This window comes from Rattus norvegicus, chromosome 9 (assembly GCF_021556685.1).
Source record: "Rattus norvegicus strain SHRSP/BbbUtx chromosome 9, alternate assembly SHRSP_T2T, whole genome shotgun sequence".
Taxonomy (NCBI): domain Eukaryota; kingdom Metazoa; phylum Chordata; class Mammalia; order Rodentia; family Muridae; genus Rattus; species Rattus norvegicus.
Genome location: NC_141542.1, coordinates 29,710,001 through 29,734,244, shown reverse-complemented (window position 1 = coordinate 29,734,244; position 24,244 = coordinate 29,710,001). Strand labels below are relative to the sequence as shown.

At 54.6% G+C, this 24,244-nt stretch overlaps 1 protein-coding gene across 4 annotated transcripts in view; it reads right to left on the bottom strand.

Moving 5' to 3' along the window:
- Positions 1-1,427: 1,427 nt before the first annotated feature.
- The window catches only part of Ttbk1 (tau tubulin kinase 1), a 45,007-nt gene continuing 22,190 nt past the window's right edge, over positions 1,428-24,244 (bottom strand). For 2 of the 4 annotated variants that reach the window (XM_087565853.1, XM_087565854.1), the window contains exons 14-16: positions 20,973-21,251; positions 6,809-8,361; positions 1,428-6,226 (exon numbers count right to left, since the gene is read on the bottom strand). In XM_087565853.1, coding sequence (XP_087421979.1) covers positions 5,845-6,226; positions 6,809-8,361; positions 20,973-21,251 — 2,214 coding nt within the window. In that variant the 3' untranslated portion in view covers positions 1,428-5,844. 4 annotated transcript variants of the gene reach the window in all.

Here is a 24,244-nt window from a genome sequence, read left to right as displayed (position 1 = left end):
ATACACACATATACACATACATATATACACATATTCATACACATACATATACACACAAACACACATATGCATATACACACATATACACATACATATACATATACACATACATACACATATGCACATACATGTACATATGCACACATACACACAGAGAAGTATTCAAACACACTGAGAAACTTGTACATAGTCTGTATTCATCTAAATAGCTTGTCAGTCTATGGGTGGATAAGTAAGTTGCTGTGTGTCCAAACAGGGAGAATATTGTTAATTATAAAGGGAAAGAAACTATGCTAATCAAAAGGTCACATAACCATCCTATATATGTATAAATACATGTATATAAAATGTCTAACGTAGGCAGTGGGGCTTTGTTGCTGGTTTGAGATAGTTTCGTGGACACAGTCCAGCATGGATCTCACAGTCTGGGGATGACCCCTAACCCTTCTTCCTCTACCCACTGAGTGCTGGGATTGTAGGCTTGTGCCAACATACGCAGTTTATGCAGTGTCAGGATTCAAACCCACGGCCTTGGGGGCTGGGGATTTAGCTCAGTGGTAGAGCGCTTACCTAGGAAGCACAAGGCCCTGGGTTCGGTCCCCAGCTCCGGAAAAAAAGAACCAAAAAAAAAAAAAAAAAAAAATCAAACCCACGGCCTTCAGTTACAACCGGACCCAGAGTTACATTCCCAGGGCCCCAGATAGGTGGACCTAGCCATGGAAAGTAGATTAGCCATGGCTTAAGGCTGTGGGGCTCAGTGCCAAAGGAGTGGATGGTAATTAGTGGGCAGGGGTGAGGGACGGGAGTGTTCTACAACTGACTGTGGTGACGGGGCAGTCACACCGAGTGGTATAATTTGAGTTGGAAATTATATAAATTACATAATGATTGGATAAATTATAGAACAAAGAAATAACTTCTAAAGGATGGAGAAGGGCAGGGGAGACGGCTCGGGTGGTTAAGGACCTGCATGTGGCCATCTGAGGGTATAAATTCTCAGAACCCATGTGGTAAGAGAGAACTGGCTTCTGAAAGTTATACGTGACATACGTTTATATACCGAATAACCGATATGTAAGTACGTGCATTTATAGATTTTATAGATTACGATGAACAGTTTTGAAAAGGAGAGGAGCTGGAGACCGCTCAGGGGCAGCACCCACGTCTGGTGTGCACGAGACTCTGGATTGGATCCCTGGGCTCAGGGTATGGGGGACCTGTATTTCAGTGCACACTGTTGGGAATAAAAGCCACATTTCTGAGCCAGGCAACGGTGGCCCACGTCTTTAATCCTAGCCCTAGGGAGGCAGGGGCAGGAGGATCTGATCTACAAAGAGAGTTTCGAGACAGCCGGGGCTGTTACCCAGAGAAATCCTGTCTTAAAAAACTAAAAAAGCAAAACAAAACAAAAGCCACATTTCTGAACAGTAGGTATAATATGTTCCTCTTTTATTTATAAGAAATATATATGGACAGAGAGGGGGGCATTATTATAAACATAAAAAAGTTCCGTGATGGTATACACCAAACCGTTCCCAAATCATCTCCAGCGGCCAGAGTCATGCACGGGGGTGTGTTCTGTTCGATTTGCTTTTAGCATTTACCTCAAGTGTGTCCTACTCTGGACACCATACACAGGAATGAAAGCGATGGTCCCCTGGGCCCCCCAGAAGGCCCCGGAGCCCACTGGTGTTCAAGTTAGAGGAAAGAAGTCCCAGGAGGCTGAGCTTCTAGATCTCCAAGGGCAGCACCCCCAGGAAGGGATGGGCTTTCAAACCCAGAGCCAGGCCTGGGGAAGAAACTGTTCTGATGTCCGCTAAGGGGAAAGATTCACTTCTGGTGGGTTTAGGATTCAAAGGGTACTTCCTGTTCCTCTCCATGGCAACCTACCTTCATCCAGCCCACCCCCTGTGGGCCACAGACCCAGCATCCTCGCTGTTCCCCTCACACGTGACTTCTTCTTAGTTGCACAACTGACTCTTAAGAACACAAAAGGGCCACTTCCTCCATTTTGAGTCTCATGGCACCCTACGGTGACGTCCTCGTCATAGGCATGGATCTTGCTTTGCTCACCACAATCTCTTACCAAAACCAATGACATCACAGAAGATAGAGAGATGAAATACTTTTTTTTAAAAGGAAGGAAAGTAATTCCATGCATAGTCCATATATTATAAATAGAGGTCAAGAGCAGTGTCTCATAAAGACATTAATGTCTCCATCTAACTTAGCAGAGTGGTATACTCCTGTCATCCCACCACTTGGGAGTTTGAGGCAGGAAGATGGCACAAATGTGGCCAGCCTGGGCTACCTGGAAAGACCTTGTCTCAAAATTTTTTCATTCCTCTGAAAACATGTGAAATTAGTGAATATAAATGCCTCCCCATGGCTATAGTTTTCTTTTTTTGAGATGGTCTGGCATTTAGCTGCCTAGGCTGGTTTTGAAGTTACTATGTAGTGCAGGCTGGCCTGGAGCTCTCCAAAATCCCTCTGCATTACATCCTGTGGCTGCTAGAATTACATGCATGAGGCCGCCAAGTCTAGCTTCCCTTCGGGCTTTGATGCCCGTCTGAAGAGCCTGCACCCATCTAAGGAAGATGCTCCCTGCTTTCAGAACTTCCTGTGTTTCTGATTTGTAGACAAGGCTCTGGGGCTTCTCGAGGGTGTCCACACGATAAACTTGTCAGGTGCAGAGGCCGCGCCACGGGCCAGTGGTCAGGGTGGGCTTTGCTATGGCGTTGCCTGTAAGCCGCTGTTTTCTGCTTCTCCGGAAATACTTGATTCTATCTGCTTCCTTCAGGGAAATGACAGTTTTGCCTCTCTCTGTGCTGAACCAAACAGAGACTCTGCAGCCTTTAGCAAAAACGACCAAGGAGCTCAAAGAGCTTTGCTAGGGTGGAAACCTGTTCTGTCAGACCCTAACAAATTACCCATGTCAGACCTGAACTTCCTTGTCCCCCGCTGTGGAGAAGATGTCCGCCCACTGGACACCATCCTGTACCTTCTCTCCCACCCACCCCACCCTCAGGGGCCGGGTTTTGCCCTACCCTCCCTAAAGGGAAAAAGAGTCCAGGCCAACAGAAAGGTCCACAGGCTTTTTAATGGTGTGATGGCTACTTCCCTTCTGAGACCCCATCTAGTTGTGACAGCGACTTGCAAAGTGTTGGTGTCAGGGGAGTGGGCAGGCACAGGGTGGGCAGAGGCCATGCAGTGACTGGGAGGGGTGAGCAAGGGCTGTTACATTCTGTATGGCAATGTAAACATTCTTCTGTTGCTTCCCAGGGAGGGGGAGGGCAGCTCCTTGTCCCCCAACACCTGCCCAAGGGGCTCAGACAACTGAGCAAGCCAGGCCCTTGGGGAGGAGCTGAGAAGCCAGAGAGCCATGTGCCTGGGGCAGGGCCCTTCTCCTGCACCCTCTGCACATGGTACGGTTGGGGAGGGAAGGCGCATCGAGTGAGCATACCCCACATCTGAGCCAGTGATGTAGACAGTCAGGAGGGGGGACATAAGAGATGGTGGTGGGGTGCCACTCTCAGAGAGGAGGGAAAGGGACCTGAGGGGCCCAGTGCAGGAGAAGGATGATCCTCAAGGAAAGGGCAGCAGCTCGGGCAAGGGGCATCGGGAGATGTGGTTTCCTCTGCCCTGGTTCCTTCCTGGGGAGAGGAACCGCTTAGCCCCCTCCCCACCCCTCTCCGCTGTTCCTCTGTTTCTTCTTCCTCCCAACCTGATGATGTCACTGACTCGGAGGCCTGAAGTCAGTTGGAGCCCTACATAGGTCTGAAATCCCAAGGGTACACCGGCCTCTGCATCTGATCTGTACCGGCTCCAGCACTGGCTGTTTAACTGGGGGTGGGGTGAGCCCGGGGCTTTCCTAGGCCTCCCCTTCCTCCAATCTCCAAACCTGGATGTTGTTGGTCCTACTGCAGAAGTGAGACCGAGGGGGCGGAGGGACCTACATTCACAGTTCGGTTGGTGGCAAGGGGCAGGCCCAGGGCCTGGGCACTAGGGGGTCATGGCCTGGTCCCCACCTGGCATGAGCTGATTGTCATTTATTAAAGCTCTGGGTGGGAGGAAGTGAGCCCTCTACCCTTCCCTGGACTGGGGGCCATTAGAGTACTGTGGAGTGACAGAGATAAATATATCCAGAGAGGTTTCCTGAGTGTTCTGGGAGCTTCTGCGTCAGCGTGGGATAGACCTCAAGAGACTACCCACCCTGGTGTCCTCCCCTAGCTGGTCGGTAGGAGCTGCTTTCATGTCATGGAAGCTGCTGCCCAGACCTGCTGACCCTGCATGAGGAGTTCAGCTGGCATGAGCTGCCCCCAGCCGGTCGTCACGGGTGTAGATGTGGCCGGGCTGGTGGCATACTGAGGCCTTCCTTCACCAGAATGCCTTGGTTTGCTCTCTGTGGCTCAGGGAAGGACACAGGGCCAGAACAGGGGAGGGAGGCTGGGAGTACTTTCTAGAAGGCCTGCAGGGAGTCCCTGTCCCAGACAGGAGGGGCTGTCTGTCCCATCTGCAGTCAGGGTGCTGTTTGCTCCAGATGTTAGCAGCTGAGGCTCCTGATGAGGTGGGCGAGCTATGCAGAAGTCAGAATGCAGGATGAGGCCCCATGTCAGGTATGGAGCAGCTCAGCTGTGTGGGCTGGCTCAGAGCAAGAAGGGCTCAGGGTGAACTGGGTGGAGGTGGGAGTGGGCACCAGCTGTACCTCACACACTTCTCACACGCTCTAAAGTGAGAAGGGCCTTTTGCCTCCCGGAGGAGCCAGTCTGCCTCATCCCGCCTCCTCCGCCATCATCCGGAGATGATGCCTGAACCAGTCTATTCCCACAGCAGAGACGTCAGGAAGAAGGAGAGTCAGAACAGAGTCCCCAAGCCCCCAAACGACCAACACACTGCAGGTGATAGCCAGCCACTCTCCACCTGTGTGGAACTTGAGAGAGGAGAGTTGACTGAAACTACAGTATGCAGGATTGAGGTTAGACAGCAGGAAGGAATTCCTGATGGTAAGGGGTCCTGAGTACTAGACCAGCGAGCGGACCAGAGAAGTGAGTAATCTTTTTAAAGCCCCATTCCTAATTCACTCAGCGAAACACTTGCCCAGGAGGGCAGGTGCTCTCTTCCAGAAGCTCCATTCATTCCTATTCAAGAAAGGGACATCTGTTCCCCAGAGACACGAGGGAGCAAAGACTCACACACCCTGTGCCTTTCATAGAGCTGACTTTAGCAAGGCCGGAGGAGTCCCCTTAAGTCTGAAGAGACCAAAGATCCCTGGGTCCCACTTCCCCGATCCCAGCTCGGCCTTCTATGGTCACCATGGCTCCTGGGAGACTGGGCAAGCTAGAGCCTGCGCACTTATGGAATTTGAGGCTGTTTCTCCTGTTGGGTAGTTTTGGGGGATGACTACAAGAAGGTGGGGATGAAGAGGACAAGGTGGGTCGCAGGAGGTGTAAGCAGGTGTAAGTCCCTTGGTTGGGGGACTAGGGATCAGCCAAGAAGACCTGGTGGTTGAAGGGATCGGGCTCCAGAAGTGGAGTCTTCAGAGGCGTTTAAGTGGCTGAGCCTTCCCGGGGCAGAGGATCTGTTGTGAGCCTGTCCCTGCTAGAGGGGCGGCAGAAGGGAGGCAGGACGCAGAGACAGACAGACGCACCCTCCTGGGTCAGTGGGCTGGCTAGGCTGCTGGCCACATGTGCTCACGTGCGTCCTGGTGGGTGCAGGCGGGAAGCTGGGGCCGCGGTGTCGCGCGGGCGCGTAAGGCTGTGCTGGAAGCTGCTCCAGTGTGGCCGGCTGCGGGTGGGGACCTGGGTGAGGGTAGGGGGTGCCGCAGAGAGCCGCGGGCGGGTGTCATTATCTGTTCCCGGGCCGACCCTCTGAAACCGCCGGCCGGCCTTTGGTTGCTGCGCGCAGAGTCTGCAGTTGTTTCCCCTTGGGTCCTTTCTTGGGGCCCCCCGGGGAGGCCTCCGACTGAGATCTGACTTGGAGGACCCCCCGAGATGGAGGGAAACCAGGCCGGGCTTGATGCGAGGGGGAGGAGCTCTCTTTGCGGGACAGGGACTGGCTCCGCGGGGACCCGCTGGAGTGGCGCGCGGTGGAGGTGGGGAGGCCGGGACTGCGGGGTGCTGCGGGCTTGGAGACTTGGGCGCGACCTGGGCCGGAAGCCCGGCTTGCGGGCTGTTTGGGACGGTGGTCAGCAGCAGTGGCCAACCCTGGGGGCTTCTGCAGCTGGAGCCTGCAGAGGGGCAGAGGTCAAGAGAAAGGGGTCGGGGAGGAGGGGTGGGGGTGGGGAGACGACAGGAGGGGCGTCTTTAGAATGACTTTGAGCATTGAGCCCTAGTGATCTGCATTCTCAGAGACGGGTAAGATAGAAGAGGCCAGTCACAGAGGAGTAAGCAGAGGCCTCCTGCTCCCTCCTGCCTTTGACAGGACTCTGCTACGGATTTTCCTTAAGGGTCCTATGCCATCTTTAAAGTTCCCCTGGGTCTTGAATTCTAATCTAGAATGTACTTATGTTAATATTAATACAAAATACTATTTCATACCGGCTACTGGATGTTTTACCCTCTGGCATCAAATGTCCCGTGGCATCAGCTTCCCCCGGGGGCCACCTCACCATATCTAGCCCCTCTAACCATGCTGTTCTTGTTCCCTTGAGCCCAGTGACAGAGCTGGCACTTGAACCACAGTGACACAGTGCCCGACTAGGCAACAGTAGACTGGGGAGGTATCTGAGGGTGTTGTAGTCCCTCACACTGGCTCTGAGAAGTCCCTGGAGGCCCTGTGATCACTCTGCCCACAACCAAGGGTCTCTCACCTGCTGGTGATGGCCGAGTCGGTCGCTGAGGCCGCACCGTGGGGTCTACCAGGAAGCTGCTGGCCTTCTGCAGGCATGGACACACTGATGGGGCGGGGGATCCGGCTCCGGGTGGTCGCTGCCCGCCCAGCCTTCCTAGGCAAGGCTGCTGCAGGCTCTGAGGCAGGCGTGTCCTCCTCGGAGCCGGTGCCTGAGAGTGTCTCAGAGGCACGGCGCTGCTCCTCGCTGGAGGAGGAGGAGGCCCCTGAGGCCAGCCGCAGCAGTAGCCGACCCTGCCTCTTCTCCATCACGAGGCGAGCCAGATCCTGCTGTGGCCGAGCCCTCTTGCTCCACCGCTCTTTGGCCGACAGTGAGCCCGAAGGCTCTGAGCCTGTGTCCTCTTCAGACAACAAGACAGGAATGCGGCTCCTGGGGCGAGATCCTGGCATGGCATGGCGGCTGGGGGAGATGATGGTCCCTTTCTTGGTTATTGGCTCTTGTGGGGATGCTGGAGCCGGTTCATCGGCAAGGGCTGGGCCATCGGGCAATGAGTCTGTGACTACTTCTGAGGGTGTCTCCCCAGGAGGGCCAGACAGGGCACAACTTTCCATCTCCGTCCCATCCGGGCCTACCAAAGCCATGCCGTTCTCCAGAGGCTGTGGGGCGCCCTCCTCTGCAGCGCCCACCTCAGAGAGCATCTCTAGGCCCAACTCGCCCCCAGTGCTCAGCTCCTCTGGCCTGGGGGCCTGTCCTCCGGAAGACATGACATTGAGGTGGGATTTCTCTGCAATGTGAACAAAGGTCCTTTCGACTTTGGTGAAGGGTGATGTCACTGCGGTGACCCCAGCCCCAGGGGCCACCAGCCCAACCCCAACCCCTGCTCCAGGTCCTGAGGGCTTGGGTTCAGACTTGAGGATGGAGGACAGGGTGCCCGGCTCTGACACATCCAGCTGGCTTCCAGTAGGCTGAGGCCGCTCGTGCTGAGGGGTGAGTGCAGCCAAGGTGCCCAGATCAGGGTCAGGGGCCAGTTCGGCAGTGACTGGTGACTTCTTCATGTCACCAGGGGAGACGAGCACCAGCGTTTTGGAGCCCTCCTCAGGCTCCAGGTCCCCATCAGCCATGGAGGCCCGGCCCCTGGCCTCTTTCTGGTCGTCAGCCAGCAGTGTGGATGGGGCGCCCTCCTGGCTCCGTTCACTCCCCTCACTGCTGGAGCCGCTTCGAGGCCCCAGCACCTCCCCAAGAGCCCCTGCCTCCTCCTCCTCCTCATCTTCATCTTCCTCATCCTCTTCCTCCTCGTCTTCCTCATCTTCCTCCTCTTCTTCCTCCTCTTCCTCTTCATCCTCCTCCTCTTCCTCTTCACCCTCTTTCCCATTGGCTTGAGGCTGGAAAGGAGCCAATGGGACCTGCGGTGTGGTGAGCAGCATGTGCGAGAAGCCCACCCTTCGGACCCTGTTGAGCAGCCGGGCCCGTTCTCGATAATCAGAGAGGTCTCTCTTGAAGTCCTGGTAGGGCAAGCCCAGAGGCACAGCTCGTGGAAGGCCATTCACCTCAAACGGGGGCGCCACAGAGAACACCTGTAAGGGGCACACACAGGGACCCGCTGAGGTCACCCACCTTCCTGCACCCCAGGAGACTCCCACCTCCCCAGGGACAGTCTATCAGAAGGCAAACCACCGGCCTGTTTGGGTATTGTCGTGTCCTCCTCAGATCCTAGAATGCTCTCTGGTACCTAGTAAGGTTCAGGGAAGCCCCGAGGTCCTAGGGACAGACCCAGGTCCTAGGCTCTGCTGTCTCCCTCCCCTCTCCTCCCCTCACCAGACAGCCAACTTCAGAGTATGACTGGTAACCAGAAAAAAAAACAGAAAGCAGCAAGATTTTAAAGAGCCTTCTTTTGTAGGTGACAGGCAGGAGGGGCTGCGTCTCTTTGAGATGGGATATGGCCACAGTCAGCCAACCTACTTCGATCCCTCTGGCCGGGTGCCGGTCCTCTATAGCTGCTGCCCGGAGCCTTACACCAGAGCACAAGCTGGGTCAATGGAGCGCCAGCTTCTCTAATGTCTGCCTGGTGAGCCTGTCATCTAGTCCCCTCTCTGAGGAACTTGATCAAGTTTTCTTCTTTGAAGCTGTGAGTGGAACCCATCGTGGCTGAGCCTTTTCCTGCAGTGAGAAACTCCTCCATGCTCTCTGCCTCCTCTCTTCTAGACTAGGAAAGCCCGAGGCAGGGGCTGGGGATTTAGCTCAGTGGTTAGAGTGCTTACCTAGGAAGCGCAAGGCCCTGGGTTCGGTCTCCAGCTCCGAAAAAGAGAACCAAAAAAAAAAAAAAAAAAAAAAAAGAAAAAAGAAAGAAAGCCCGAGGCAGAGCGGATGGTCTCCTCTGCTTCTTGGTTCGTTCTCTGTGTCTACTCTACCGACATCCTCAACACTCCTTCAGGGCAATCGGGTTGTTCCACAGTGAGGGGCGCTGCTCACTGCCCAGCACTCTCTGAGGCTTTATGAACACATTGGGCATCTGCCTTTCTGAATCAACATGATGAAGTCCATCCAGACCAAAATGGAAATCATTCTGTCACCTCCAGCACACAGTCCTGTGTTACCATCTCAGTGTCTGCTCCCCAGGATACGGGGACTTTACTCTGCCAGCCTAGCCTTCCACAGCCACCAGCGTGCTGTCTCAGTCCTGGCCCTGCCAGCCGTCCTTCTTACACTGCCCACCTGAACTTACTGAAGCTCAGCTCCCATGCTGCCTTTCTCTGCAGTGCTTGTCATGCCACAGAGAACATGCCACAGAACCCGTTGTTGGCTTGGCACTCCAACAATCTCACCCCTACCCTACTTCCCTCTCTCTCCTTCCCTCCCTCAGCATCTCTGGTGTGCGTCATGCAACTCACACTTGGACCCTTTACCTCTGTTCACACGATAAATCCTGTTGTCTTTCAACATTTCTCCTGCAAAGCCTTTCTGTTCACTTACTAAGCAGACCCTTTACCAGCTTCTCTTTCCTCCTAGTTACCAGATCCTTCTCCTTTCTCCCCTTCCCCTTCCCCTCCCCCTCTCCCTTTCTCTCTCCCTCTTTTTTGTAAAAGAAGTCCTTGGAGGGTTATTTTTCATTCATTCATTCATTCATTCATTCATTCATTCATTCAAGAAGTCCTTGACTACCTATGGTGACACTTTTAACCCTAGCTCTTGGGAAACAGAGTTATAAAGATGAGGAATTCAAGGCCAGCCTTGGCCACAGAGTAAATCTGAGGCCAGTCTGGGCTATATAAGACCATGTTTTTAAAAAGAGTGGGTCGAGGGACTACACTCCTAAACAAAGATCTATAGACAACTAAGGACTGCTGAGAGGGAGAGACATAGTCTTTCTGGGTATCAGCCCCCCAGTTGCCTATCTAGTACAAAGAGTCAGCTCTGAGATCACGTGCATACAGGCAATGTTAAATGAAGGCAGCAGATGTGTTTACCTACTGGGGTGTATGTGCATACGTGTGTGCATAACGTTGATGGTCAAAGAATTTAGGCCGTCAGTTTCAGAGAATGGGGGTACAGGAGAAATTGATGGGAGGAAAAGGAAGGGGAGATGATGGAATAATACTTTAATTATTCTTTTGAACGAGCAGGGACTGGGGGATGATGGTTCAGTTGGGAAAGTGTTCGCCAGCTGAGTTCTAGCCTACCGTATGGTGTGAACTTGCAATCCCTGTGTTGGAGAGGTGGAGACAGGTAGGTTTCTGGAGCTAAATGATCAGCCAGCCTAGCCTAAGCTGCAAGCCCCGGACCCCAGTGAGAAACTCTGTCTAAAGAAACAGAGCAGAGCGCGGGGCATGGCTTTAACCCCAGCACGACGCCAAAACAACGCCAAAACCCAAACTTCAGGAATGATGACTGACTGCTCTCCGGCTTGCACACATGCAGAAGTTTCTGGTTGCTATGCTATACAATAAAAGCCTGGTCAGGAATTTAATAAGGCAGGCGTGCATTTATGTGAGTGGAGCAAGGCATCTCTGCATAAGGAAAAGAACTGGACCTAACGCCCACTCCGCAGAGGAGATCACACACGCGCAGGTCTGGGGAGGGCTCAGAGTATTTAGCCCTCCCCTGCCTCTGCCCACTGCTTCGGAGATCATTGTCCCTTCCAACCTCAGCGGAGCCTGGACACCATGCCGTTTGGAACAGGCAAAGGAGGTGGCCAGCCGGCAGCTTTAGTGCAGCTCTGTGGCTGGTAGACAGTAGGCCCGGTCCACCAGCTCCCACTAGAGACTCCGTGTGGGAGTGGGAGTGATGGCAGGAATGATGGCCTAAGTTGAGGTGCACTAGCACCTGCCTGCAGCCCTCACGGCGAGGAGATAAAGGCAAGAAGATGGCTGTGGCCGAAGGGTCAACTTGGGCTAGTGAGTTCAAGGACAGGCAAGGCTCTATAGCAAGACTGTCTCAAGAAGACAGAAAAAGGCAGTGGGGGGAGGGGAGCTGATTTCGGTGGGAATGAATGTGCTGGCTGCGCAGGCGCGAGAGCCTGATGTTGGCTCACTGACACCCAAATAAAAAGCCGGCAGTATCAGGGTGCCCATCTGGCGGGCTGACAGGGAAATGTGCCTGGCTTGCCGGCCGACCAATTTAACCAATTGATGAGTTCTAGATTCACACAGTGACCCCGTCTCAGAAGTAAGGTGGAGGCCGCGGAGAGATGGTTCCGCAGAGGACCCAGGTTTGGTTCCCAGCACTCATGTGGTGGTTTACAACCAACCATAGCTGGAGTTCCAGGGGAGCTAATGCCCTCCCCTGACCTCTGAGGCCTCAGACACACATGGGATATATACAGGCAAACACACTCACAAAAGAAAGCAACCAGTTGTTTCTTTATTTGAAGAGTAAGTTGGAGAGCAATAGGAGATGCTGGACTGACCTCTGGCCTCCACACTCACATGCACACAGCTCTACAAACACATATGCAGAGACGTGTGGCCCCTACGGGAACTTCTGGTGGTCTAGGAGCTTCTTGGGAACTCTGACCTCTACATCCCCACCAAAGTCCCTAGTAACTGTTTTCTTTTCCCCCATACTGTTTTCACTCTCCCTTCAACCGTTTACTCAGCAAACATTAGGTACTGACTGTGCTGGGCCTTGCCACTGTTACAACTACAGGAAACCGCTGGCCACATGGGAAAAGGCTCTAAGAGTCAATGAGGACCGTGGGCTGGGTGAATGCACTGACAATCAGGATAGGAAGACACTTGGGAGCTATGCTCCTGCCTTCTCACCCAGCACCCGAAACGCCCACTCAGTACAGGCCCTGGGTCCACCTCAGCTTCTGGCTATTGACGATTCCTATCCCCATGCCTGGCCAAGTCCTGGATCTCTGCCCAGAAGCCAATCAGAGGCCCCAACCCTTCCCACCATCCGGACAGTCACAAACAAAACTCCTCTCACCCCATCGAAGGCCTTTCCCCTAGTTGCCTGGGAAGGGGCAGAACTGAGAACCAAGAGGACCAACGAGGCAGCAAGCAGCACTGGGTAAGCATTGGCCCAAATTGGAAAAGATGTTGGCCAGGGCGACCAAGGCCCAGAATTTAATAGCACTTCACTGTTGCCCTCACAGGAGAACCGAGGAGCTTCCCTGCCTTTGGCGGGGCGGGGAGGGTTGTAAATCCCAGCCCTCTGCTAACAAGGCCACCCACAGAAGCCTGGGTATGCTGGGTTTTCTGTTTGAATCCCCCTGGCCCCTGTTTTGTTATAGAGGTGTTCCCTTCCTCCTACAGGAGCAGAATGCTCTCTCTGCCTCTCAGGGATACCACTGAACTATCTGCTCTCTTACTCGTGTCTTTCTTTACTCAGTCTGACGGTGTCTCCAGCCTCCAGTTTGATGGTGTCTCCAAGACACTTTCTGTGTACTTGGTCCTGGGAGGCACGGCAGTCACTAGCTGCCTCCTAGCCGGGTGGAGTGCTATCCAACGGTGGCTGGCCTGGAGTGGATCACACCTTTCCCCCCCGGGCAGTGACCTTTAGGCTCCCAGGCCTGCATTGGCATGGCTCACGGATGTTTTATAAAAGTCCAGCTCTGAGTTTCTGCCCCTCGATCTGCGGATGATACAGCTGAGAAACCCCACTTATTTTGAAGTTCCCTGGTTGCTCTAATCCCAGCACTTAGGAGCCGGAGGCCAGGGGTCTCTGTAAGGGAAAGGCCAGCCTGGTCTACATAGTAAGTTCCAGAATGAGACTGTTTCAAAAAACAACAACAACAACAACCCCACCTCCTTGTTGATTGGGAAGCTCAGCAGATGCTGGTCTGGGTTTATGACCTGAGGGGAAGAGGCAGCTCAGGTCAGGGAGCTCAGAGAGAGCAAAAGCCCTAGGTGTCTGCACTCTGATCCCAGAGGCTTGAGTCCCTGTAAGCTTCAAACCCCCGCTGAAGCCAGTGTCCACTCCCTCACTGCCACATGCAATGGGAGAGAAAGGCTCAGACCTTGGGTTCCCCTTGCTGCTCACTGGTGAGTTGTCCTTTCAGGGAGTACTGGTGACAAGGATGCCCAAGACCTGGCCACCTTACCTCACCCCAGTGCCCACACGGGGTGCAGGAGGTGACACTCTTGCCTGGACCCCCGCCAAGCCTAGTACCTGGAACTGCACTCCAGCTCAAAGTCCCAAGGTTACTGGGGAATGGAATGGGCTGAGCGACAAGGGCAATTCCCCACAGTGACAAGGGGAGGGGTTTGTGCCTTCCGGTACACCCTCCCTCTGTCCGGGAGAGTCAGACGCCTCAGAGAACCTGTTCCCCCACCTTGCCCCCCCCACTGCTGCCAAAGGAGAAACCCCCACCCCCAGCTCCCAAGGTGGATACTCTGGTGAGGAAAGAGGAAGGTGGGAACATGGCTACCGAGCCATCTACCCAGACCTCACACATACGATTGATTTCCTATATTGCAATGTCTGCCTCCCAGCACATGCTCCCCTCATCTGCCCTAGGCCCCCCTCCGGCCCCTAGAGCTAACGAGCATGTGGGGGAGGGGTTCTCAACCCCCGGGGGATTAGGAACTGTGGCTGTCAGGCCCTCTTGCTTTTGCCCTAAGGAAAAAGTGGCTTCCTCTTCAGCAGCTGAAGGAACTTCATCCGCTGGCCAGAACGGGTTCTGAGTCACTGTGTGGTAGCTCCTGCCTTCTGTCCAGCCAGGGCGAGGGACGAAAGAGAGGCATGATACAGAGGGGCCTTCTCAGCTTGCTTCTGTAGTTGTCACCGTAAGGCTTCTTTCATTACCTTCAGACCCTGAGCTAAATCTGCTTGTGTGCATTCCTTCACCGGCCACCAGCTCCCTCAGGCTGTGGAACAGCAAGGACAGTAGCCACGAATGTCCCACCCAGGGCGCTCTGACCTCCCACCTCTGCCTCATTTGGTCCATGAGTCTAACATCCTACTTTATTGAATCCCTCTCTGTCCGTTTGCAACTGGAGTTGGATCTCAAAGACCAGAGTCAACTATCACCTTTCCCCAGGAAAGAAGAGAGCCAGCAACGGGAGGATAATTGAGTCCAGCTGGCCAGCACTCCAGTCCCTCAGTCGGCAGCAGTCCCAGTCCCTTGCCCAGCCCCACCCACATCCCCCGCGGAGCTGAGGTCCTCGGGACCAGGGTGGGGCGGTGAAGAAAGCAGGCCAAGGCAAAAATTCCTGGAAGGCGTCTTTAATCAGGATTTGGTAGTACACAAGCTCTCCGGATTGTCTGCATGAACATACAGGGACTTTAAAAGGCACAAGATCCCTCGCACAGCGACGCCTGACGGCGGGGCGCCCCCACCCCCGCCAGTGCACGGTCGTGTGCGCGTGGGTGCGTGTCCGTGTCCCACCCCTGTGGCGGCGCCGCGCGTGTGCGTGTCGGTTTCAAGTGTTGGATTTGTACAGTACTCGCAGTCTGGGGTGGGGGGCTCAGTGCATGCTTTTCTACCCGGGTTCGGGGCCCCTGACGCCGCTATATACACTAAGGAGGACGCAGCCCGGAGAGAAATAGGAAGAAAACGAGGGTGGGGGAAGGATGAAAGAAACAAAATAAATAAATAAATAAATAAATAAATAAATAAATAAATAAATAAATAAATAGAAAGGAAAGAAGAAAATGAAAAGAAAAGCGTCCCGTCTTCATGTGTGTGTGGTTTTGAGTTTCTCGTGCATGCTTAAGCTGGCCAGGGTAAGGAAATAGTGCAAGCGTATAATACAGTATTATTGCAATACAAAAGGGGGTTGAGGAAAGACTTGGGATTGGGGGAGGGGGCTCAGGAATAAACTGGATGGGACTGGAGACCTCCGGGAGGGTCTTTTTTCCAACCATCCTCCCATCCCACCATCCCATCCCCTGTTGGGGGGGTATGTAGGGAGGGAACTCAATTAGGTCCTGGGGCTGAGTTTCCCCACACCACCAGACCCACCTTTTAGGGGACAGGGGCCAGCCCCTCTCTGCGGCAATACTGTCAACTCGAGGGGCCCTGGAACCCTCCCCTCCCCCCACGGAAGCCCCTCCACCTGGGGGAGGGGTCGACGGAGCAAGTGCAAAGGAAGCAGATGTTGGTCCCTGAGTTTTATTTTCGGGGATGGGGTTGGGGAAAGAGTTGCAAGTGGGGGCATGTTTGAGGAGCCCCCCAGGGCCCTTAGTGGCGGATGGGATGGGATAAGGGACGCGGATCAGAGCACAGGCAAAAGGGAGCGGGGTTGGGTGGCTCTGAGAGACCTAGGCTCAAAGTTTGGCTCCCCCTCAACTCTGGGCTCTTTGGCATCCAGCTGAAGGCCAAGGGTGGGGGCAGCCCTATGGGCGGTGAGGTAACCGGAATCGGGAGGGGGGATCGGGCTCTTGGAGCCAGCTCCTCCCACGTCCCCCCCCCCCCCGCCCCTGGTCTGCACCCTAACCCTGGAAGCAGGGAGGGGCGAGTCCCCCACTCGTCCCCACCTTGCCTCCAGGCCAGGCACCCAGCGGCCGCGAGCCGGCAGAAGGGAAAGACAAACAAAACTGAGTGCGAAGGCGGGCGGCGGGGGTGCTAACCCAAAAGAAGAACTTTAGCAGCAGGCAGCTTGGCGGGGCGGGGACCGAGGCTGGGGTCCTGGCTCGGCGGGCACGGGGCGGGGCGGGGCGGGGCGGGGCGGGGCGGGGCGGGGCGGGGCGGGGCGGGGCGGGGATTCCGAGGCCGGCGGTACCAGGGGCACGCCAAGTAGCAGCTGGTTAAAAAGACCGAACTTACATTCGTGGTGTGACGGCTGCAGGGGTGGGGTAGTGGGAGGACGGGCCCTGGGGCGGGGGATAGGACTGGAGTGGGCAACAGGGGTCCCTAACAATTAGAAACCTGCGACAGGGTCTCGAGTGCGCTCCGGGTTTGGGCTGCTAAATTTGCAGTCCGGAGAGTGGATGAAGTGTGCTGGAGGCTGAGGAGTGTGCGCGTGCGTGTGCGTGGGTAGTCATTCCCCCAACCCACAGCCTGTGCAGGATCCGAGGGGAAGTGGTGAGTGACGGGAAACCCTAGGGAAAGGAGAGGGTTAGGGAGGGTTTCCCAGCTCCTTCCCCACCTCTTTTTGGGTGGACTCAGGGGCCTCCCAGGCTGGGAAGTCCACCGAGTATGTGTGGGGTTATCTGAGGGAGATGGTCCTCAGCCTGGGGGCCTCTCCCTTAGGGAGAAGGATGCCTTAAAAGTCAGACGCTATGGGGTGGGTACGGCTCCTGACTCTCCGGTTAGGACTCTCCCATATCTAAGTGGAGATTGGGGTACAGCAAATGTTACAGATCATTAGATGTCTAGACTTCACCTCACAACTGTCACATCAACTCAAGGCCAGCAACAAATACAGCATCTTTGTCCCCAGCCCGAGAACACCCCAACCTCCAATGGGAACCACATACTCCTCCAACATGGCTCCTTCCCCAAACTGCCCATTAACACAGCTCCTGTTGTCCTCCACGGTGGCCCAGGCTCCCCCAACCCCTGCCTGAATAGACAGCACCACCCTGCCCCAGAAAAAGAGACCAAGGCAGGGCAGAGGACAGAGGTAGGAAGGAGGGAGCCAGGACCGGCCTGGCCCACAGGTGCCGACCCACAACCCACTGGGAAGGACTGTTTTCCCTCAAACTAGAAATTCGGAGAGAGATTATTGGGCTCAGGGTTAGTGGTTGGGATGAATTCTGAGTGGTTATTGCTATGGCCCAAGCTGCCTTGAGTGTATGGGGTGCGTATTAATTATGAAGAATTTATTACAGCGTTTTCCACTTATCTAGAGTCCTCAGGACACACACCCCTCTCCCTCTAAGAAAATACTGGCCCTATTAGGCAGCCCTACTCCACACGCAAGGAAAAACACCAATAGTTCCACATACCCCAGCTCACCACAGCAATGTGTACACACACACACACACACACACACACACACACACACACCCCACCACCACCACCACCACCACCACCACCACCACCACCACCACCACCACTACCACCGCTCACTAGCAGCTAGCATTCTAAGCAGCTTCCTAGCTGGTGTATCTGCTGAAGAGCTGCCTTGCTTTGAACCTGGACAGGTAATGCAGAAGAGGTTAGGTCACCAGCTCTTCCCAGATACTGCTCTCTCTCTCTCTCTCTCTCTCTCTCTCTCTCTCTCTCTCTCTCTCTCTCTCTCTCTGTGTGTGTGTGTGTGTCCAACAATTAACAATTTGGAGAATTCACATTTAAAAAAAATTGGGGGGCTGGGGATTTAGCTCAGTGGTAGAGCGCTTACCTAGGAAGCGCAAGGCCCTGGGTTCGGTCCCCAGCTCCGAAAAAAAGAACCAAAAAAAAAAAAAAATTGGAAGACAGTAGCAAGGACTGGTTTTGGAGAGGAACTGGGGTGGGGTTTCCCTTACAGGAAATTTACTGTCACTGCTTGGTCTCTTTATGTGAGTTGGTGACACCCTCACAAAGTCCCCAGTCAATGCTCAGCAAGTGATCTCTGCTCTCTGTGAGCCTGACCCCCTAGGACCTTCCAGCGGGGCCAAAATCAGGAGTGCAAGCATCTGCCACCTACCATATCTTGGTCAGTCAGCTCTGTCTTCATTGCTACTGAACGGTACTTGGGGCCATGTGAGATCAAGGGGGCGACCCCAGTTCTCTGGGGTACCTCCTATATGACAGCAGTCCCATGACAAGAGTCCATAGGGACAGAGACAACCCTCTCTTCCAAAAGGGACCAGTAGAGAAACTACGCCCAGACCAAAACATTAAAAGACTCCTATGGAACAAGACCACAGTTACTTGGCATCGGCAGATTTCTGCCAGTTGCGTTCTTGTGAGGAGAACATCTGATTAGTCCATCAAATGCAGTAGCGTTGGGGTCTCTCATAGGTTAGTATGGGGTTTAAGTGAGTTCATTTTGTCAAGTATTCAGATCATAGTCTGCCTCACAGAAAGCATTGTGTGCCAATGTTGAGCTTACACTACAGGATACCTGAAGACACCCGGCAGCAGGCATGTGTGCCAAGTACGAAGCCACCATGCTGCAGGCATGGCCAGGAGCACTGCCTACCAGCAAAGCTGACTCTGAAAAGGCCATGTACTTCGTGCACTTTGGTCTGCTCTCTGGGAAACTACAAAGCAAAAGCTTCTGCCGCCAATGCAGGCTCACAGACAGCCCTGCCACTCCTGGGAGTCAGAGAGGCCTCCCTAAGCCGTGTAAAGCTCCACCCAGTTCCACAAGATCACAGTGGAGACTGGAGCAGTTTGCAAGTCAACATGGCCCCTCCCCAAAGACGCATCTGTCAGGATGACCTCCAATTGCCCTTAATGGCTTACAAACTCCTCCACCACAGAGGCCAATGCAAAGGGATGCCTTCTGGAATGCCAGACATTTTGAATGGTGGCCTTGTTTTAAAGGACTCCTACCTTCCCTGGGTGGGGTGGGGGTGTCCTTTGTGACTGAGAGGTGGGGGTGCAAGTCCCTGTTCCTAAGAGCTCGAGAAACAGCAGTGTTTAAATAATGCTAAAACTGAGGCTCAAGCCAGTGCCATTATCTTTGATAAGTCGTAAGGCACTTGGGGATCTCAGGGACAGCTATAGTCAAAGGCAGGACTCTGCTCAGGTCTGATGGTGGAACTCTCAGAAAGGAATGCCAAAGAGCAGAGTGCCATGGAATCCCAGTGCTAACTACGGAGAAGTTGAACAAGGAGAAGCCATGCTATTGCATAGCGTTGGAGGGCAGAGGGAAAGGGGTGCGGGGCAGTGCTGAAAGCAGGGCGGGGCTGCTGTGTATCCCCACCCCTCGCCTGCCTTTGTGCTTTGTGTGTCTGTTCTTTCTCAAGGAGCCTCCCAGGACCCCCCTCCCCAACTCCTGCCTGGGTAGAGCCATCCCTAACAGCCCAGAGGGCAACAGAGACCTGGGATTGAGGACTTTCAGAAGTGAGCATCTGGGCTTGAGGATTGGAACATGGGTCTGATTTTGGTTGCTACATGGAAAAGATTCCCTTAGCCCAGGCATTAGAGAAGTAAGCTGTGACTGTGGGGACTGACTTGCAGAACTGCTGGGCCACATCACAATGTTGGCCATGGGCATCCATGGATAGCTTGTCCTGGGCACTGCCCACTAGGTATAAGCACCCCAGACTGGTCCAGGGGCCTAAGACTAAAACCAGGAGGAAGTTGATGGGGCACAGGGTTGAGAGGAAACAGAGGTCAGAGGAGAAATGCATAAGAGCAAAACAAGACCAGGAAACTACCAAAGACAGCGCGCATGCCCATACACACACACACACACACACACACACACACACACACGCACGCACGCACACGCACACACGCGCACACACACATATGTGCACGCAAGCACGCACGCACAGCTGCACGCACAGCTGCACGCACAGCTGCACGCACAGCTGCAGCACCGTTTAACGTCAGTAGGTGCTGGTCACACCAGGGTCTATGCAAATGGTATTCTCTGGAATTGTGCATGACAGTCTGAGCCTCCATCCCTGACAGCCCTAAGCACACTCATGTTCACATGTATGCCTCACAAGCTCACCAAAACACACGGTTTGCAAACTCCAGTTCTTCCGCTCCTTAGATTGGCACCACCGTTTCTGATAGCCTCCTCACCACCACCACTCCCCAAACCTTGCTGGTTGGCATGGGCAGGGGTCCCTGCAGTGACAGGTTGGGAAACTGAGGTGGTCAGAAGAGGGAGGGGCAGTCAGGTATCTGCCCATAACCTCTGGATCCTCTTTTGGCCTGCCAACCTTGTGTTATGTCTACACCACACCCTGGGTACCTCCAGGAGGGGCCTCCTGAGAGTGGCAGATCAGAACAGTCTGTCTAGGACTTGTTCTGAAATAAAATGTCCCTGTGCCCAGGGTCTGGTAGGTTCCGCTTCCTTTATCACTCTCCATATTGCCTACAGGCTGGGTCCTGGAGAACCCCTCTATCCATACCCAGCTCCTGAAAGTCTCAGAATAGTCAAGCCTCTCAGCGAATGACATATGGGAGTCTTGGGGGACGGTGCGAGTGACCGTGGACAGCGAAAACGCTTGTAAGATGTGGCAGGGAAGGGACTCTGACCTTGGTGGTGGTGGTGGTGGTGACATGAGAAATGTTCCCTAAGTCATGGGACTGCCCTCTCCCTATCCCTGAATATAGACACCCTCGCATCACACCCAAGCCGAGTTTGACCAGACTCCATCACATTCTACCCAGGCCGACTAGACAGACAAAGACGCACGCCTGCGGAGAAAGTCCGATTCTCCCACCAACCCAATCCTTCAGGGGTGGATCAGACCCTGACCCACCAAGACATCACAGAGTAAACAGAACCTGACCCCCAGTCGGACTGCCTCAGAACACCTCAGCTCCCCTATGCCTTGGTCTCCCCTGGATTCTGGAGCCCCTAGTTGCTCCACCTCCACCTCCTATCCAACTGCACCAGCGCACCACCCCTCCCTGCACCAGTTTGGCTGGCCCCTAGCAAAGGAGCCCACCCGAGAGGCCAAGCCTCTGAGGACACAGCCTCTATGGGGTTTGGAGTTTTACAGTATCGCGGGCCAACCTTCAAGGGGGGCGTATTGCACATGGGTGGGATGGGCTGTGTGACCTGTGATTATTGCGTCCTGGGAAGGAACCTTGGTCTCTGTCTGCTCCCCAGCCCCCCCCACCTGCCCCCTCCAGGAGGGGGGGGAGCCCAGCCTAGGTCTTGTGGGTGAACCGTGCCCACACCTGCTGCAGCTGGGACCGCGAGATGCGGAGCACCGAGGGCACGAGTCTGTGGTTGCCGGCGGCCAGGGGCGCGTGGCGCCGGTGGGGCGCACGAACGGGGCTGCTCTCAGCCGAGCGGCTGCGCTGAATGAGGGAACCGGAGGAGCCTGAGGAGCCGCCGCCGCCGGGGTGAGGGTAGTGCTCCGTCTCCAGCGTGGAGGAGGAGAATACGGAGGACGCCAGTCGTCGCAGGGGGCTGTACCGCGGGAGGGAGTGCCCCGAGAGTCTGTCCTCCTCCAACTGAAAGAGACCAAGAGAGTGGAGGAAAAAGAGGCGTCAGGCACAGACTGGACAGCTCTTCTCGGGGGCCACCCACCGCTCACAGCCCCTGCGGCACCGGCGTCCCTGGCAGGGGGCAGATGGCGCAGGAGGAGGGGGCTACAGGCTGCCCTCCCAAGGTCCAGCCTCGGAACCTCCAGCACCCTGCCTGACTCCTCCTCTCACAGCACCGTCTCTGGGCGAGAGACCTTGGTCACTCACCTCGTCCGGGAAGCCTTGGGCTTAGCCCCATCTAGCATGAGGCTCCCTCTGGGCTGCAGCCTTCCGGTTAGGAAGGCCCCTCTGTCGCTGCTCCTAGCCAAGTGCCGCCCCTTACTAACCCAAACATACTTCCAAGTTTCTCCAGATCATTTAAAAAACAAAAACAAAAAAAAAAACCAAAAAAACATTTGTGGTGCTGGAGCGAATACAGGGTCTCATGATTAAGCAAGTGTTTTGTAAATGAGCTGTGACCCCCCCCCCAGTTCTCCTTGTGAGGTCTAAAAAAGCAGCTGCGCTCCTCCCTTCCTCCCTCCTTAGCACCCTCTGCCTCCTCACCGGAGGCATCAGGATGTCAGGGACAAGGGTTGGACCCTGAAGTCCAAGTATTCCCGTTTTATTTGCAAGAAGTCAAGAGAACATGTTTAATCGTTTGCTTTGCAGTTCTGGGGTTGTGCCGCTAGGCAATCTCCCCACCAGGAGAGCTTTTTTGGGTTGGTTTTGTTGAGGTAGTGTCTCACTCTGTAGCTCACACTGTCCTAAAACTCACTATGTAGCCCAGGCTGGCCCCTAACTCTTGGCAATCCTCCTGCCTGCCTTCCATGACGTGCATTACTCCCGATGCCAGCCCAAAAGATACTTCTATCCCTTACTGCCAGTGACCCTTGACCTCAGTTCTCTGCTCTTCAAGTGCTTACCCTGGAAAACGGGTAAAAGTGGCCCCCACCTCCTGGGGTTAGAGGACTAGAGATGGAGCTCTTACAGCACAGAGGGGCTGTGTGTTCAGGAGCCCTTTTAACAGAATGAAAACAAGCCCAGACGGTTGCGGGGTGGGGGTGGGGCAGCTACAAAGCTAGTGGTAGCCACAAGAATCCTGTCTTTGTGCCTTCCCATCCCCGAAGGGGCAGGGAACACTTGCTGAGCACACGAGGATGTCATGGCACAGTGGCCTGGTGTCCCCAGACTTTGCCTATTCTTATCTCTAGCTCTCCCTGGGACAGAGGCCAGTTTAGCTCACAGTATGGCCCCAAGGACTGGCTGGACCAGCTCTAGGGGAATTCGGAAAGGGTCTGGAGCCACTGAGCGAGCTCCGGCATGCCTTGCTGGTGTCAGATGGGTAGGGGGTCACAAGAGACCTCCTTCATGGAGGGAGGGGCAGGGGGAACATCCTCACACCTTCATCTCCGCCACCCTGGACAGTTAGCTTTCTCTGTCAGCGTCTCTGGGGGCCGAATTCGGATTCCTTATTCCCCAGTGGATTAAGCCACACCTAGAACAACCAATGTACCCATAGGTCCCTCACACAGTACCCGTGGGGGCCTTGAATTCAACACCCACTTTGCTCTCCATCAAAGGGGTCTTAGAGGCTCAATTTGGATCCCGGCATGTTCCTCCCGTTCCAGGCCAGGCAGACAGCAGTTGTGACCCACTTGTCCTCAATGCCCACTGTGAAGTCAACTTTGTGTGGACATCCCAGTTCCTCTTCCCCCAATAGGTCCCTAGAGCAGATATAAGTGCTTCGTTTCTCTTGCCGGCCCTGTTGGTAAGTGCCCATCGTCCAGATCATGTGACTCCCAGCTCTCACTGATCCTGTGAGCTTTGAGCTGGGACAGAACGAAGCCTTGCTCACCTTGACCCCTAGGCCCAGCACACTGTCCAGCTTGTAATGAGGCAGTGTTTGATGGCTTCCCAGCAAAAGTCTGTGTGTTTAAGGAATGCTCACCCAGTGTCCTATTAGCTTCGGACAGCCTACAAAGACTACAGTCATCACTAATCACACACTCTGCCTGTATCCCCTCTGCCCAAGCTGAGCTGTCACCGTGGCTCCTGCTAATTTGCACCTGAGCCACCCTCAGAAGAGACAGGTATTCACGCTTGCACACGTTGTACACCAGGGAGCAACCCAACGCCTAGCACCACCTGCTCCCAAGCCGTTCGCACATCAGACTCAACTTGCAGCACCAGGTCTGGGGGGAGTCCTCAAAGGAAGGTGGTGGAGAATTGGGGGGTCCTCTCTAGTCATCCAGGAGTGGGGAAGAGTCTCACAGGTCTATTGCAATGTGCCACAAAGCATGCAGCCCCTGCCTAACCCAAGGCCACCCCAACACTGAAGCGAACACAGCCACATTTGCTCGCTCTGCGGCCAAGAACAAAGGTCTCGTCTCATCCTGAATACAGAACGTGTCCTGTCCCATCTGTTTTGCCCGTGGGTACCCAAAGGCCACTCACTGTGCACACTGACATTCCATCAGGTACATCTGGCACTGAGGGCCGGCCAGCTGGTGTGGCATGCATGTGTATGGACACATTTGAATGCTCTCTGACCCTGCGCAGATTGTCCGCTCCTCTGACCTGCCTTTGCTACTCTGTCTTCAACACACGCGTCTTAGATCTGGTGGCTCCCAGCAGAGACCCTGACCCAGCTGCCTGCTTGCAAGCCCCAGCTCTACCAATTGGCAGCTCCAGCCAGAAAGCTTGCTTATTTATTGGGGTTACTACCTGAGGCTGTTTCCCCCCTTGTAAGTCAAGGCTGCGACTAGTGTTGCTTCTTAGGCACAGTCAGTCACATCCATCTGTCTGCAAATGCTCTGGTGTCCCCTGTCGGTAGTCATCACTGTAAGATTTCCCATCACTCATTATTCTCCCTGGTCTAGCTCCCACACACAGATGCGATGGTGTGCACAGATGTGCACATCCACACAGCGATGCACACTCAAGATCAGTGGGCTCAGAAAAGCACACACAAAACTGTAGAA